The 17661-nt window shown below is 37.3% G+C and overlaps 1 protein-coding gene and 1 long non-coding RNA gene across 3 annotated transcripts in view; one reads left to right on the top strand and one right to left on the bottom strand.

Annotated features, from left to right (window-relative positions):
* The window catches only part of LOC308527942, an 81426-nt gene that overhangs the window by 21926 nt on the left and 41839 nt on the right, over nt 1-17661 (top strand). The window lies entirely within an intron of this gene.
* On the bottom strand, nt 1347-16943 carry LOC308527548 (glycosyltransferase 6 domain-containing protein 1-like; the record flags this gene model as incomplete). The annotated part of the gene is made up of 5 exons (XM_081102888.1): nt 1347-2010; nt 2440-2577; nt 11383-11430; nt 15918-15953; nt 16870-16943. 5 exons carry the CDS (start codon nt 16941-16943, stop codon nt 1347-1349), a joined length of 960 nt encoding a protein of 319 aa, XP_080959014.1.

Genomic DNA, 17661 nt, shown 5'->3' with positions numbered 1-17661 from the left:
GGTCCTTTCTGGCTGTTGGCTAATCACTGCCTTCAATTCCTTGCTATGAGGATCTCTCCAACATTTCAACTTGCTTCATCAAAGGCAGTGAGAAAGAGAATCTGCTAGTATGACAGAAGTCATAATCTCATATAACCTAATCATGACAGTAACATCCCATCACCTTTGTCATAGTCTCATCTGAAGGCTCAGGTGAGGAAAGAGCTGCTTCCAACATCATTTACATGGTTGTTGGCAGAATTCAATTGGAGATAACTCTCTACATTCAGCTTACACCCAAGGTGGGTTGGGGAAGGGGGAGGGTAGATTACACAAGGACATGAATGCCAGGGTAGGTGGATCACTAGGGGTCATTGTAAGGTCTGCCTGCCACAGTCATTATCAATATCCTTTATAATTTTAGTGTTTAATAGCAAGTAATACTTATCTTTTATAGAATACTTACTAAGCCTCAGTTTTCCTCCCATAAAAGAGGATTAAAATAATAACTTATTGTGACTTTAGACTCTCCAGTTTTTATGACTATGCCATAATTCATCACTAATTTATGGAAACACAGTCAATATGACTATATAAAGGTTCTTATAGAGGTGATTACTCCCTTTCCTAAACTACCATGACATTTTAATCATATCTTCCTTATGAATTTTAGCACTTCTACACTTGCAGAAGTGGTATTTATAGTTTTATTTCCCTTGCTAGACTGTAGGCTCCCTGAGGGAAAATTATGTATTTTTTTTTTAAAAAAATTCTATCCCTCCCTGACTGTACCTAGAAGAATATCATGGATTTCAGTAGATATCTATTTTTTAAAAAAATAAAATTCCTGTAGCATAAAAAAAACACAACTCAATATCTCTATCAGTAAAGTAAGATGCATATTTGGTAGAATACTCTAGTTCATCTACATTCAATTAGATATATAGAGATCAAATGCTATTTGAGATTAGTCATAAGCAATATATATCACAACACTGAAAAACAGTAAATATTTAATGAGTGAGTGGATGAATATTTATCTTTTTTCTTGCATATATCCCTTTGACATTTTGTGGGTATCTATCTGTATTTTCAGAAATAGAGTCTGGGTGTATGTCTTCATAAAATATTCATTTTATACCTCCAAAAATATTTCCACATTATTTATAATATGTAGATAATAACATTACTGTGCACTAACATTTAATTAACCATTTGTTCAGCATAGGTAGATTTAAAATTATAAGGAGAAAACAAATTATTTTGAAAGATCACACATTTTGTTAAAACACTGAAAATTTTTATGTTTTATTTTTAAGTAATTATTATGATTCACTTATTAACCCATAAAGCTAATGATATAACAATCAAATCCCGGTTGACTGCCATGCTATCTTAACATGTTTAATTTGTGGAGGAGTTCTAAAAGTTGGATCCCAATTGTATTCTGGTGATAACAACTTAGTAGGCTTATTGACAAAAAAATACTTGTTTAGGTGGCGTTCGTATGTGCTGCTAAGTTCATTTTCAATGTCATGAATTACTCCTTTTTGATATTCTGCAGTGAAGGTTAAAACCTCATGAGGTGTGCCACCAAAAATTGCACTATGATAATAGAAATCTCCCTTTCCTAAAGGGATGAAAGCCGCTGATTTAGGTCTTCTCTCATAAGGGAATTTTTTAACATTCTCAAAATACCACCATGCATGAAGTAGAGCTACAGATTTGCCCAGGGTTTCCACTCCAAAGTTACTCTTGAAGATCTGGTTTATACTCATACTGAAGAGAAAGTCAACTTCATACTGGATGTGTTCTATGATGTATGCATTTAAGTTCTTCATGTGTAGGACATTAAAGTCTTCCCAGAACTTTTCTTTTAATATAGGCAATACTTTAAATGTTCGAAGGGGACCTAACTCTATGGGAGGTACGGAGAACTCGTCCATCAAGATGTAAAAGATAACATTGTAGCCAATCATAAAGTGCTTATTAGCAGATTGGATGAACTGTTTCAGGTACTGTCCTGTAAACCTGTAAAACATGAAAAAAACGAACACAGGAAAAACTTATTTTGCTAAAAATCATCAGGTGAACACATCATTTAAACATGCTGTCATTATTTATGTCATTATTGCTAAAGAACTGCCAGTAGGTAAGGATAGAGAAGTTGGGTCTGTATCTTAAGTCTGTTGGTTAGTGAAAGAGAATGTAGTGATTTGGGGGCCTGAGAAGAACTACAAAGTTTGTTGTGAAGAAAGAAAAAGAGAGCTAAATGAATATTAATGAAAAGATTTCCAAGTAGTGTCAACGACTCAGCCACAGTTGGAGAAAATAGGTACAATAAATAAATAGACATACAGGCCAGCCAGGAATAATGATTGGGGTTAATTATGAGTAGCTCTTTGAGTGCTTATCTACACTTTTCCAAAATAAAAAAGGATGAATATTAGTAGCACCTACTTTCTAGTAGACCATACAACCAGGCCTATGGTAATGTTCAGTCTTTTATAATATTTTTCCAGGACCTGTCTATTGTAAGTTTCTTCCCATATGACTGGAGCGAGCCAGTCAGTTGTTGTTATTACATCAGGACGTTTTCTGTTGAACAAACAAGAAACAAATGATCAGATTCCACTTAATTATGATAGCAGAAGTTATTGTCCAAGGGAATATGCTAATTATTATAAGGTACTTACTATGTGCCAGGCACCATTATTTAGTACTTTGCATTACTCATTTAACCCTTGCAATGTCTTATAAGTGATATTATTATCCGTTTTTCATATGGGGAAACTTGGGCACAGATTGGTTAATAAATGGCAGAATCAGAATTCAAGATCAGCTAGTTTGGATACAGGATCTGTGCTTACTCATTATACCATATTGCCTTTTGAGCACAGGGATTTTTTCTTTGAGCTCTGACTGCTGTTTAAACTTAAGTAGCCCAGGGTTTGAATATTTCTCTAATTACCAGCTAAAGCAGACAGCACCACTGTCTCCTTATGTTTTTCCCGTCCCCTTCTCCTTTTTCTTTTCCTCCTTCCTCTTTTCCCTGAAGCTATAGAGCACTCTCTTTTCACCTTTTCCCTAATGCTTTAGGCCCATCAATAAAATTGTAAGAAAATAAAAAGTCCAGAAAAGGGAGGATGACATTAGATTTGCTTCTAATAATAACAATGTGACAGCAGAAGTAGCAGCATTAATAGTAATAGTTTTGCTGGAATCAGGGTATTAAACTACTGAAGCAAATTTGAACTTCATTTTGGAAGGAAATGCATACCAAGTGAGAAGCCAGTTTGCTATTGATAATTGCAGGTTTTATTACAAATCCAGACCCAGACAAGAGTAGGATTTGATAACACTTAATAGTATTTTAATAATAATATACAGTAGTCCCCTCTTATCTGCAGGGCACACATTCTAAGACCCCCAGTGGATACCAGAAACTGCAGATAATACTGAACCCTATATATTACTATGGTGGGTTTTTTTTTAAACTGATGGGTGGGTAGCACGAACAGAGTTCATACGTTGGATAAAGGGATGTAGCATCCTGGGCAGGATGGAGCAGATCAGCTCAAGATTGTGCTGGTCAGAATGGCATACAATTTAAAACTTATGAATTGATTATTTCTGGAATTTTCCATTTCATGTTTTTAGACCACAGTTGACCATTCATAACTAAAACTGGGGAAAGCTAAACTGCAGGTAAGGAGAGACTACTGTAATAACAAAATCTTCAAAGGTACCTCCTATTATTGTTATAGGGATTTCTTTAACTTATATATTTATTTGTATACATTTATTTTTAAGCTCTTCTTATACTTAGAATTTATAATTATATATTTCTGTTTGACTCACAAGTCTTAAACTCTACCTTAAAACTGGCCAGGTGTATCCTTGCCACAGTGATGGTGCTTAGAAGTTATGTACATTGCAGATACTAATCAATATCTATTTGAGAAGATGAAAGGGTTTGAAGATTATCTCTCTTCCCTCATTAGATCAGATTAATGATTTGCTTCCAGAGTGGAAGAAAAAGTCTCTGAAAGCAAAGGCATTTATAAACCTGTGTTTACCCTTATCGGTGATAACATTGGCAAATATGTTCTCCTATGCAGTGGGCTTTCTTGTTGTTTTGTTGATGGTTTCTTTTGCTGTGCAGAAGCTTTTTATTTTGATGTAGTCACATTTGTTTATTTTCTCTTTAGTTTCCAATGCTCTAGGAGCAGTATCAGTGAAGAAATTGCTTCAGCATATGTCTGAGATTTTGTTGCCTTTGGATTCCTCTAGTATTTTTATGGTTTCCCATCTTACATTTAAGTCCTTTATCCATTTTGAGTTTATTTTTGTATATGGTGTAAGTTGGTGGTCTAGTTTCATTTTTTTTGCATCTACCTGTCCAATTTTCCTAACACCATTTATTGAAGAAACTGTCTTGACTCCATTGTATGTTCTTACCTCCTTTGTCAGATATTAATTGAGCATATTGGTTCAGGTAGAATCTCCGACATTTATAGGGAACTCATACAATTTAACAAAGGAAGATAAACAGTCCAATCAAAAAATGGGCAAAGGCCCTAAATAGATACTTTTCAAAAGAGGACATTCAGCCAAGAGACATATTTAAACATGCTCAAAGTCACTAATCATCTGAGCGATGCAAATCAAACAACAATGAGGTATCATCTTATACCTGTCAGAATGGCTATCATCAACAAATCAACAAACGACAAGTGCTGGAGAGGGAGGATGCGGAGAAAAGGGAACACTCGTGCACTGCTGGTGGGAATGCAGACTGGTGCAGCCACTATGGAAGACAGTATAGAGTTTCCTCAAAAAAGTAAAAAATGGAACTCCCATTTGACCCAGTGATCCCACTTCCAGGAATTTATCCCAAGAAACCAGAAACCAATCAGAAAGGATATATGCATCCCTGTATTAATAGCAGCACAATTTACCATAGCGAAGATCTGGAAATAGCCTAAGTGCCCATCAGCAGGTGAATGGATTAGAAAACTGTGGTACATCTACACAATGGAATACTATGCTGCTGTAAAAAAGGAGGAATTCTTACCATTTGCAACGGCATGGATGGAACTGGAGAGCATTATGCTAAGTGAAATAAGCCAGTCAATGAAAGAAAAATACCACATGATCTCACTCATTTATGGATAATAAAGACCATTATGCCCTAACCGGTTTGGCTCAGTGGATAGAGCGTCAGCCTGCGGACTCAAGGGTCCCAGGTTCGATTCCAGTCAAGGGCATGTACCTTGGTTGCGGGCACATCCCCAGTGGGGAGTGTGCAGGAGGCAGCTGATCGGTGTTTCTCTCTCATCGATGTTTCTAACTCTCTATCCCTCTCCCTTCCTCCCTGTAAAAAATCAATAAAATATATATTTTTTAAAAAATAAAGACCATTATAAACTGATGAACAAAAATAGATACAGAGGCAGAGCAGCATCAAACAGACTGTCAAACTACAGCGGGAAGGCTGGGGAGGGTTGGGTGGCGGGAGGGGGGGTAAGAGATCAACCGAAGGACTTGTATGCATGCATATAAGCATAATGGACACAAGACATTGGGGGGTAGGGGAGGCCAGGGGAATGTCAAGGGGCTGGGCGGGGAAGGAAACATATGTAATACTCTTTTTCATACTTTAAGCAATAAAAACAAACAAACAAACAAACAAAAACCCTGTGTTTAGAACTTATTTGATAAATAGAAGAGGAAGAAATAGAAGAGACTTAGAGTCATTAGATTTAAATGATAGCCAGAAGACATGCTCTGCAAAAGAGGCTCTCAGAAATCAGGTGGACAAGATGACCTATCCTTTCGATGCCTTGCTTAGCCTCTCTGTAGCTGGCTTAGTGTCTGTGTACCAAAGTGGCTCCAGCTACTTGGAGTCCAAGGAGATTACGCATGGGCTCAATGACACAGACATCCCCTTACTAAGACTGAGCTATTGGCCAGTGCTGCCAGCAGCAGGGGCCAACTCTGACCCTACAATATGACACCGTTTCTGAGGGGGACCAGCCATCCAAGTGATGGCTGCTTGATTTTATTAGACTCCACCATGAAAGGGGCAGCATCTTTTCCTCCAGGGAATGTTTCATGTTCTGGGTAGGGATTTGCTTTCCCTGCCTACAAATCTGACAGCTTTGTTGACTTGCAGAATACCTTATTCATTGCTATTGTATCACACATAATATTGCCTCCACCCAAGGTACGTATTTTATGGTGAAAGTAGTGTGGCAGGTGGCTCACTTCCATGAAGCTATCTGGTCTGACTATGTGCATCACTGTCCAGCGGTAGCTGACCTGGTAGAAACTGGAATGGCCAGGAAAAGTCTCAGTTTCAGTGTTAGTTCAGAGATAATTTCCTGAAACATTGAGGTACTGTTCTATAATACACCATTAATGCTTTGAATCAATTAACAATATGAGATACCATTTCTTCCAAAGGTATTTACAGTCTATAAAGCAAGGTGGTGGTGGGGATGTTCCTGCTTATGATCATATCTGATAACTCACGTATAGAATGTTTACTTTCCATTGTTGTGACTTTAGGTTCAGTGGGTTTAGAGTTCCTACTTCCCAATGGAGGAGTCCTTCTTCTAGGCCCTAGAATCTAGGGAATAAGTCATGGTTTTTTGAACCTGATAGCAGGTCACTTGGAGCTAACAGGCAGAACATGGCATTATTGCACTGGCTGGTGTGGCTGATCTTCATCACCAAGGAGATATTAAGGTGCAGTTGCATAATGTTGGCAAGGAGGGCTACATATAGAACCCAAGGGATTCTCTAGGGTACCCCTTAGTACTCCCATTTCTAGTAATAATAGTCAATGGGAAGTTGTGGCATTCAATAAGATGGGACGTTAAGGGAATCAGACTCTTCAGGAATGGAAGTTTGGATCATCCTGTAAGGTACGAACTCGAAGGGGTTATCAGAGGATAAGGAAACCCGGAAGCAGTGATTATCAACTACTTCCTTGTATTACCAATCTCCTGAATAGCTACAGAGGTAATATTGTAGCCATGATTTATTGTGTTAATTATTTTCTCCCCTTTCTCTGCCACCTTATATGAAGAATACTGGAGATGGCTAATGTTACCATTTAAGTTCTAGATGGGAATATGGCTGAATTGTCATCACCTTGATGATTCCCCGTAGCTGAAAGGACTTTGCGTTTCTCCTGATTGGGGAACATGAGCTTTTTCATCTAAGTGAAGGTGGAGAAATGATGCTGAGTGGCAAAAATTATGGGTTGGGCTAGTTTTTCTCCATTTATCTTTTCTCTATCCACCCTCAGCAGTTCTCTACCTGGCTGTAACCTTTGGGAGCAGACTGATCACCCTAGCTCCCCTGCTGTATGGTTTTCAGTGGGTTCTGCTAATGGCAGGCACCAGCATAAGATCAGAGGGCAGAAAGAGAGGTTATACATTTTCCTACTCTCTCTCCCAGTTTTATTGTGATCTTGACAGTGACTGTGTCCATATGCAATGGCAACTTCGGTTGGCGACTATTTCATAGTTCCAGAAATCCCTGGTCTCCAGGGGCACCATTCCTTCACTTGTCCCTTTATAGACCTAAGGTGGTTGGTCACAACTTCCTGCTGTGCAAGCCCCTTGGCATCTCCATATCCATTGTCAGATCTCTTAACCTTACCCAGATCTCTGCCAACAACCCTGTTATTAAAGTTACTTCATCTTACTTGAGTTGTTTCTTTCATACTTAAAGTATCTGAGAAGCTTAAGAAACAGCTCATGAGGCCTGAGCAGAGGGTGTCCAGCAGGACACAAAGTGACCTGATTATGAAGTATATGCTTACAATGTAAATTGCTTGAAAGAAAGTACACAAATAAATGCTACAGTAGTAATAATCCTGTAGACTATCAGAGGTGTGATATAGAAGGAAGCACAATGATGACACAGGAAAATAATATATGTGACCTAATATATTCACATTCTTAGTAAAGGGAGAATTAAAATTAATTTCTAAAAAATATATCTTTATTGATTTCAGAGAGGAAGGGAGATAGAGAGACAGACACATCAATGATGAGAGAGAATCACTGATTGGCTGACTCCTGCACTCCCCCAATAGGATCGAGCCTGCAACCCGGGCATGTGCCCTGACCAGGAATCAAACTGTGACCTCCTGGTTCATAAGTTGATGCTCAACCACTGAGCCATGCCGGCTGGGATAAAATGAATTTTAAATGATTTCAATGCTACAGGTATCACTAAGATTTGATGATATATGATTTATGATAATAATAAGGAAAAATATAATATGTCCAAAAAGTGTACCTGGAGAGAGAGGGTAGGGACTCTTTCTGTAAGTTAAGGCTATATTGACTTATGTCTAGGTCTAGCAAACTGAGCACGAGTATAAAAGGAGTAAGAAGTAGAAGTGATATATTGGAAAGAAATATACCATAAATTGTGCCCTTTTCTTTTTTCCTCTATATTTATATAAGTCTATAAATAATATGTATGCAATATACACACATACATGTAAATATATATGTATCCAGACTTTTAAATCTTGTTTATTTTACAGTAATGAAATAATGCACACATTCCTGCACCTTGCTTTTCTCATTCAACACAACCTTATGGAAATCCTTCCAGGTGATCTGGACTAGTTCTTATTCATTCTTTTTAAGGTGTTGGACAGTTTGTTTAGACATTTCCTTATGAATTGGTGTTCATGTTATTTCTGGGGTTCTTTTTAGCACTATGAAAAGTCATACTATAAACTTCCTTAATTTTATATCCTTATGTGTTGTCACTGTTATTTTTGCTGGATAGTCTCAGGAGTAGGATTGCTGTATATATGTATGTTCACTTTTAATAGATGATAATAGCTATAATACCTCACATTTCCATGAGCACTTTCCCTACACTATTAGACTGTAGCTTTTATTTTGATTAGAGAGAGAGAGATTTGTGTTCCACTTATTTTTGTGTTCAGCAAGTGGTTGATTCCTATATGTGTTCTGACAGGGATCAAACCCGCAACCTTGTTGTATTGGGATGATGCTCTAACCGACTGAGCTACCTGACCAAGGCTATCTTATGTTCTTTAGCATCATTTAAATTGTCCAAGTGAAGAGAAAAAGTCTGGAAATATGAATATTACCTAAAATAACTTAAAAGCAATCTTTAAAAAAAATTGTATTGGTTACAGAGAGAAAGGGAGAGGGAGAGAGATAGAAATATCAATGATGAAAGAGAATCATTGATAGTCTGCTTCCTGCACACCACACTGGGGATTGAGCCTGCAACCGGGGCATGTGCCCTGACTGGGAATTGAACCCTGACTTCCTGGTTCATAGATCGTCGCTCAACCACTGGACTACACTGGCTGGGCTCAAAAGCAATCTTAAAGATTGTTGAAAAAGGATTACAGAACTGGCCCTTTCATTTTGGAAGCCAATTACAGAAAAAAAAAAAATAGACTGTAGCTTTAAAAAAAAAAAATCCAGTTTGATGGTATAATAACTCATTATTACTTTTTATTATATTTCTCTAATTTCCAGTGAATTTAAGCATCTTTTCATATGCTTGTTGGCTATCTCAATTTAAGCATCTTTTCATATGCTTGTTGGCTCTACTGCATCATATTTTTCCATAGAATTGTTAATTTTTTTCTCAGCAGTTTGTAAGAGTTCCTTATAGTTAGATAATTATTCTATTATCTATATTATAAAAAATTTTCCCCAGATGTTTTTCTCATCTATTAAATTTTGGTTCTTCTTAAACCAAATAAAAGTTTTTTAAATTTTATATAGTGATATATATCTTTTAAAATTACGTTTCCAACATTAATTAAGATGTCCTTCTTACCTAGATTTTTACATGTTCTCTTACTGACTTTTTAATAAGAGAAACATGTTTATTTTTTACATTTAATCTTTTAGGAATTTATATATAGCATAGGATGGGGCTTCATGTTTTTCCCACTTAGATTGCCAGTAGTACCAGCATCATTTATGAAAGAATCCATCCTTTCCTCACTGATTTTTTTTTAGCCATAAATATTTATTTAAATAGAAAATTTCAATCCACCCTCCCCCCCATGAATTAAATCTATAATGCATTTTATGAGTGTGTTACAATGAATTTTGGTAATAAATTCTAGGAGCTCTGATAATGGGGAGGGAAGCTTCATAAGAGCTCTCTCAAGCATCTGGAGGACTAGGGGAAGACCTTTGTCTTTAGGAATTCTTTGTACTTAGTTCATAACTGTCCTCTCTGATTTTTAAAATACCATCTTTATTATATATAAAATTTCACATAGTATTCTTGTGCTCTAATTCTGGATTTACTATTCTTCTGATCTATTCCATGTTGATTTGATCACAATGGTGTTAGAATATGTTTTTATATTTGTTAAGGCAAATTTCTCTTATTTTTCACACTTTATTTGGCTCTTCTGAGATATTTATTCTTTTATATTTACTTTAAGCTTATAGTTTTTTTCTTCTTTATTCTTTATTTTATTTTTTAAATATATTTTTCTTGATTTCCAAGAGGAAGGGAGAAGGAGATAGAAACATCAATGATGTGAGAGAAGCATTGATCAGCTGCCTCCTGCATGCCCTCTACTGGGGATCGAGTCCACCACCCCGGCATGTGCCCTTGATCAGAATCGAACCCAGGACCTTCCAGTCCATAGGCCAACACTCTATCCACTGAACCAAACCAGCTAGGGCTAGTTTTTTCTTCTTAACGAGAACAAAAACTGAGCTTTCCCCAGATATCTCAATATTGAAGAGATCATTTTATTTTTTAAACAAAAAGACAAGAGAGATCATTTTTCTTTCCCCTAATAAAACCAGGAATGTTAAACCAGATGATAGCTTTCTCATTCTGACCCTTAAATGCCTGACTCTTTATAAATAGACCCTCGTTTTGTACATAAAAGCCTTAAAGACAAGAACTCTAAGTCTTGGGAGCCTCTCAGAATAGCTACAATTTGATTATGGGGGAAAAATTTTCCTGTTAAAATTGAGTCATACTATTATTGTTATACTAGGAGCCCAGCACACGATTCGAAATCGTGCAGCGCCGCCCACCCTTGAGTCACCAGTCCGGCCCTGCCTCGCTCCCTGGGCCCTGCAGCAGGTGTGTCTACTGCCGGTCTGGCCCTGCCTCCCTCTCTGGCCCTTAAAGCAGCAGCGCCGCTGCTGATCAGACCCTCCCCCAGTGCAGGCGTGCAGAGGCCCATGCCGCCCCGCCCCTGCCGCTGCACACGCAACCTCCTCCTGTCAGTTCAACCCATTACAGCATCCCGGTTAATTAGCATATTTCTCTAATATATATATATATATATATATATATATATATATATATATATATATATATATCAGCATTTTTTGTCCTTACTTAGGAGTAAACCAGTCTGATAGCTGAGGTTCTTCTGCTTCATGATCCCTGGGTACAAAGAGAAAATCAAGTTAAGAGTAACGCACTCATGCAGCAAACGTATGTTGCATCTCTATAATATGACAGGCACTCTTTGTTGCTGTTTTGGTAACTGTGAACATTTAGATCAGCTCCCGCCCTCAGGAAGCTGATAAACTAGTGGGAAAGACAAGATTAAATAGATAATCATAGTACAGAGTGATAAGGGCTAATAGGGAAAAACAGATCTCCCTAAATTTGGGCTTAAGGGAAACCAGCTGGAAAAGAAATATATAAGCTGGGTCTAGGATAAGAACTAAAGAGGGATAGGGTGAAGAGGTCATGACCAAAGGCAGAAAGGCAAGGAACAGTATGGTTCATGAATGGGGGACATATTTTAAAAATTAACAGAGAAGCTTGACTGGTGTAGCTCAGTGGGTGAGCACTGACCCATGAACCAGGAGATCACCATTCAATTCACCATCAGGGCACATGTCAGGGTTGCAGCTCGATCCCCAGTAGGGGCCGTGCAAGAGGCAGCCAATCGATGACTCTTTTTCATCATTGATGTTTCTATCTCTCTCCCTTTCCCTTCCTCTCTGAAATAAATAAAAACATATTTTAAAAATTAACAGAGCAGGAAGAATAATGTATATTCAGGCAAAAATGCAGATTTAATTAATTCATTTATCAAACAGTAGCTTACTATGTGATAGATACTCTGTTATGCGTTGAAATGAGGGGGTTGAAGTAGGGGCTCAGATATTCATCTTTTTTTAAAAAATACATTTTATTGATTTTTTTTAATTTTAATTTTTTTTTACAGAGAGGAAGGGAGAGGTATAGAGAGTTAGAAACATCGATGAGAGAGAAACATCGATCAACTGCCTCCTGCACACCCCCTACTGGGGATGTGCCTGTAACCAAGGTACATGCCCTTGACCGGAATCGAACCCGGGACCCTTCAGTCCACAGGCCGATGCTCTATCCACTGAGCCAAACCGGTCAGGGCCAGATATTCATCTTTGATTTTCATTTAAAGAGGACCCACCTAAGGGTTTGTTGTACTTTTAAGCTAATTGTTTAATTAGCAAGGTCATGAGGGAATTTCCCTTTTATAAACCAGGGATATTTTATAAAATAACTTTAAGCGATTTCTGCTTCCAGAAAGATGAAATAGTACTATTTTTCCCTATTACTATCACTAAGTATAGCTGAAACCCCTGAACATCATATATAAAGACTCTGAAAGGTGGAGAGAAGGCAGATCAAGTAGGTATCTTGGGACTCAAAGATTGACATGACAGTGAATTCCTTGGGTTTTCTGCCACATATATGCCAAATTGGGTACTAGAGAAGCCAGCAACCCAGAAATGCCAATGGGCACAGACACAAAAAGAGCCCCAAGAAAAGCCTGCTCTTTACAGCTAAAGGACCAGGAAAATGGCAAGCTAGGAAGGATAGAACACTTTTAAACACCATTCACTGTACTCCAGCCCAATACCACAGAAAAACTGTCCATCCTTATAGCAAAGGCACGTAGAGAGCTCAGATTCCCATCCTCTATAGACTGTAATGAGGCTCCCTCACCTCCTTTCTGGTGTAGAGTTAGAGGAAGTTAGTGGGGGTTAGAACTCCCACCACTGCTCAGCAATTGTGGCCATCCTCCTGCGGTTGGTGTCAGCAGAGACCATGTAGGGAGCCTGAATTTCCATCCCTGCTATTAGTAACAAGAAGCTCCTCCCCAGGTTTCAACCGAGGCAGAGATGAGAACTTGAAATTTTACCCCTCAATTGACAGTAATGAGCAGGTGCTACCCATGTCCCAGCTTGAGCAGTATAAGAGGATGCCTATGAAAATTCAATATTTAAGTGAGATACAGAGCCTCATAATACCCAAAATGTCCAGGTTTCAATAAAAATCACTTACTGCCCTAGCTGGTTTGGCTCGGTGGCTAGAGCATTGGCCTACGCACTGAAGGGTTCCAGGTTCAATTCCGGTCAAGGGCACATGCTCGGGTTGCGGGCTCAATCCAATAGGGGGTGTGCAGGAGGCAGCCGATCAGTGATTCTCTCTCATCATTGATGTTTCTCTCTCTCCCTCTCTCTTCCTCTCTGAAATCAATTAAAAAATTTATTTAAAAAAATCACTATATCAAAAATCAGGAAGTTTTCATACTAAGAATCAAGAAGATCGCTGAATGAGAAAGGACAGTCTGCAAATGCCATAACACAGTTGTTAGAATTATCTGACAAGGATTTTAAAGCAGCCATTGTAAAAATGCTTCATTGTGCAATTACAAACACTTGAAATAAATGAAAAAATAGAAAGTGACAGCAAAGATACAGAACGTCTTATCAAAGATATAGCAGGTATAAAGAAGAACCAAATATAAATTTTAGAACTTAAAAAATACAATAACTGAAGTAAAAACTCAATGGGTAGGCTGAATAATAGCATAATGGAGAGAATGGAGGAGAGAATCAATGAACCTAAAGATAGAATAATAGAAATCACTCAGTCTGAACAACAGAGAAAAAGAATGGGGGAAAAAATTAACATAGCCTCAGGGAAATGTGGGACTATAACAAAAGATCATGCAATTGGAGTACCAGAAGGAGAAAAAAAAATGGGTGGGACTGAAAAAGTGATTTAAAAAATGGCTGAACACTCCCCATAATTTGATAAAAGACATCAACATACAGATTCAAAAAACTGAGTAAACAAACAGGGTAAACCTAAAGCACATGGTAGTTAAATTTCTTTTTTAAAATGTATTTTATTGATTTCAGAGAGGGAGAGAGAGAGAGAGAAAGAAACATCAATGATGCGAGAGAATCATCAATCAGCTGCCTCCTGTACGCCCCACACTGGGGATGGAGCCCACAACCCGGCCATGTGCCCTGACCGGGAATCGAACCCTGACCTCCTGGTTTGTAGGTCGACGCTCAACCACTGAGCCATGCCAGCTGGAGGTGATAGTTAAATTTCTGAAAGTTAAAGAAAAAACTTTGAAAGCAGTCAGAGAGAGAAATGATTCACCTATAGGGGAAAAATAATTTGAATGAAAGTGGGGTTTCTCATCAGAAATCATGGACCCAAAAGGAAGTGGAGCAATATTTTCCACTGTAAGAAAAGAACTGTCAACCAAGATGTCTCTCAGCAGGTGAATAGTTATATAAACTTTGGTACATCCCTTTGTGGAATATTACCCAGCAGTAAAAAGGTATGACTGCCCTGGCCCATTTGGCTCAGTGGATAGAGTGTTGGCCTGCGGACCAAAGGGTCCTGGGTTCAATTCCGGTCAAGGCCACGTACCTCGGTTGCAGGGCCTTGGTTGGGGCTCATGCAGGAGGCAACCAATCCATGTGTTTCTCTCACATCGATGTTTCTCTGTTTTCCCTCTCTCTTCCACTCTCTCTAAAAGATTAATGGAAAAATATCCTCGGGTGAGGATTAAAAAAAAAAGTATATGACCTATTGATATTCACAACAACATGGCTGAACCTCAAGGGCATTATGCTGAATGGAAAATGCTTATCTCAATAAATAGATCATATACTGTATGATTCCATTTATAAACACTTTCAAATTGACAAAATTATAGAGATAAAACTAGATTAGTAGTACTAGGTGTTAGGGAAGGTGAGAGAAAAGAGGTTGAGTGTGAGTATAAATGGTGGCTCAGAGGATGTCTTTGTGGTTAGGGAATAGTTTTATATTTTGACTGCTGTGGTGGTTACACATATCTATACATGTAATAAAATCTCATGTAATTATATATTACATTGTTCCATCATCAATTTCTCATTTTGATATAGTACAATTATGTAAGATGTAACATTGGAGACACTGTGATGAAAGGTACATATGACCTCTTTGTACTTAATATTTTTGCAACTTCTTGTGAATCAATAATTATTTCAAAATCAAATATTTATAAAAACTATTAGAAGTCCATCCCTTTTTGACATTTTTAGCCAAAGATATTTCAGAGGCATTTTTAGCCAAAGATATTTTATTATAGAATTGCCCAGGCCTCATGCTTATTCAAAATCTAATCATTCATGCTGATAAAAATATACAATGACAAATGAAGAATTTTTCTAAGATTCATATTTTTTTTTACTAATTTTGACTAAATTTCACTAATTTTTCGGGTCCTACACAATGGTCAATAGTAGAAAACGTGGTTGACTAATGAGAGCTATCAATTATATCATCCTGGATGGAGATATTTAAACTATAGCAAATGTCAAAAACTTGTCTGGTATGTAAGCAGGTGAATGTGTCAAGTGAGAAAAATTTGGAGATGGTCACATACACACAAATACATTTATATTGTGTGTGTAGAATATTTATGAACTGATATCCAAGAAATTTGTCAGTGGTTGCCTCTAGAGAATTTAGTTATTTTTCTGTACTTTTTGATTGCCATCAGCATTAGGACCCACTTGACTCCAACCAGTTTGCTCTCAATACAGTTTGTAGAATAATTATGAAACACAGATTCTTACCAGCAGAGACTTATCTTCTGTAGGTTCTTCTTTATTCTTTATAAATGAAAAAAATGCACTTAGTGTTAAATTTGAACAAATCCCTACTGCAATTAGAATATCAGAAAATCTAGAATTCAGATTCATTCATTTACTCACTTGTTAGCCAGATAATTACTAAACACCTACTATATGCCAGCCAGAATGCTACAGAATATATGGAATATATGGCATCCAGCTCTGACATGACATTGGTCCTTTCTATGAAGGCATATTCCCCAAGAGGGCAAATAATATGTAAAATATGATACCAAAGCAAGGGGGCTAATTTTAAAACATTAGCTACCACAATATAGCTAATTTTCAAATAGCCTTCAGTTACAATGCATTGCTTATTAAAAAACAAAACATAAGGAGGAAGGTATGGCTGAGATAAGAATTTGAACTTATTTATGTAAGAGAATTCTAGCAGGTTAGCAAATTTGTTTTCCAGTACAACTGTGATTCTACAACAGGTCACTTTGAGTCTTGTTCCTATTACTTTGATGTAATTTAAAATATATCTAAAATAGCCCCCAACACTTTCTATCCTGTTATCTTGCCTTCTTTCTTCATAGCATTATTATGTATATAATACAATGCTCCTGATAATATATTACATATTTCTTCGCTTATTGTCTATTTTCTTCGCCTAGACTGTAAAGTGTCATAGGAGCAGTAACTTTGTTTGAATCAATTTTTTTTCCAGCACCTGGAACAGAGCCTGGTACCAAGAAGGTACTCAATAAATACTCATTGAATGTTGAAAAATGAAAGGATTAGTATATTTATGATTTGATTTATTTCCCAAAGAGAAGATAATTTTTGATTAATTTAGGGAGTGTTTATTAATACTTTTTGGGAAAAACTCAGTATTTTAGATCAACTCTGCCAATCACTAAAGATAATGATTCATTAATTTTTTTATATTTACCGGAAATGATGCTTAATCAATGTCAGTGATAAAGCAAATGAAACCAATAACAGTATTTTCCATTTAGAATTCATTCTCTGCTGCAAAAAAAAAGAAGGGGAGGAGGAGAAAAAGAGTGGGTGTTTTTGGAAAATAAAAAACTTCCTTGCCATCTTCTAATAACAAATTGATTTATGAAAATTTGTCCACCAACCCAAGTGTCTGATTCTAGGCTGCTCAGCTGTAGAAAGAAGGTAGACTTGAATTATGGAAACCACCTATATTGTTTGCAGTGCCTGCAAAAATCTCCGTTAGATGCCAACTGATCCTTTTTAAGTTAGGTACAAAGTGTTGGTGACATTCCTTTTGTGTATCTTTATCAAACTCCACCATGACTGCATTAAGGAAATTTAATAAAACAAGTTCTATTTACTTGTGCTTCTGTGAAGATAAAAGGAGCTACCCATGTGGACATCCTTATGCACTGAAATGTATTCTTTCCCCAAAGTTGATGTTTGTATATTTGTTCCTAATATATTTATTCCAAGACTAATCATTTATTCGAAGACTATACAACTAGTAACCTAAAATTATATGAGCTGTCTTAAAGGTATATTCTTGTAAATAGTAATTAAAAGTCTAAATTAAAGGCATTAAACTCTAAAATGGAATATTGACACCCTAGCAGGTTTGGCTCAATGGATAGAGTGTCAGGGGCCTGCAGACTGAGGGGTCCTAGGTTCAGTTTGGTCAAGGGTATGTACCTCAGTTGCAGGCACCCCAAGGGGGACCCCCACCCTGAAGGGGCTGTGG

Source organism: Myotis nattereri (assembly GCF_964212035.1).
Source record: "Myotis nattereri genome assembly, chromosome: 12".
Lineage (NCBI taxonomy): Eukaryota > Metazoa > Chordata > Mammalia > Chiroptera > Vespertilionidae > Myotis > Myotis nattereri.
The sequence above is the reverse complement of the archived record's forward strand: the minus strand, read 5'-3'. Positions and strand labels throughout refer to the sequence as shown.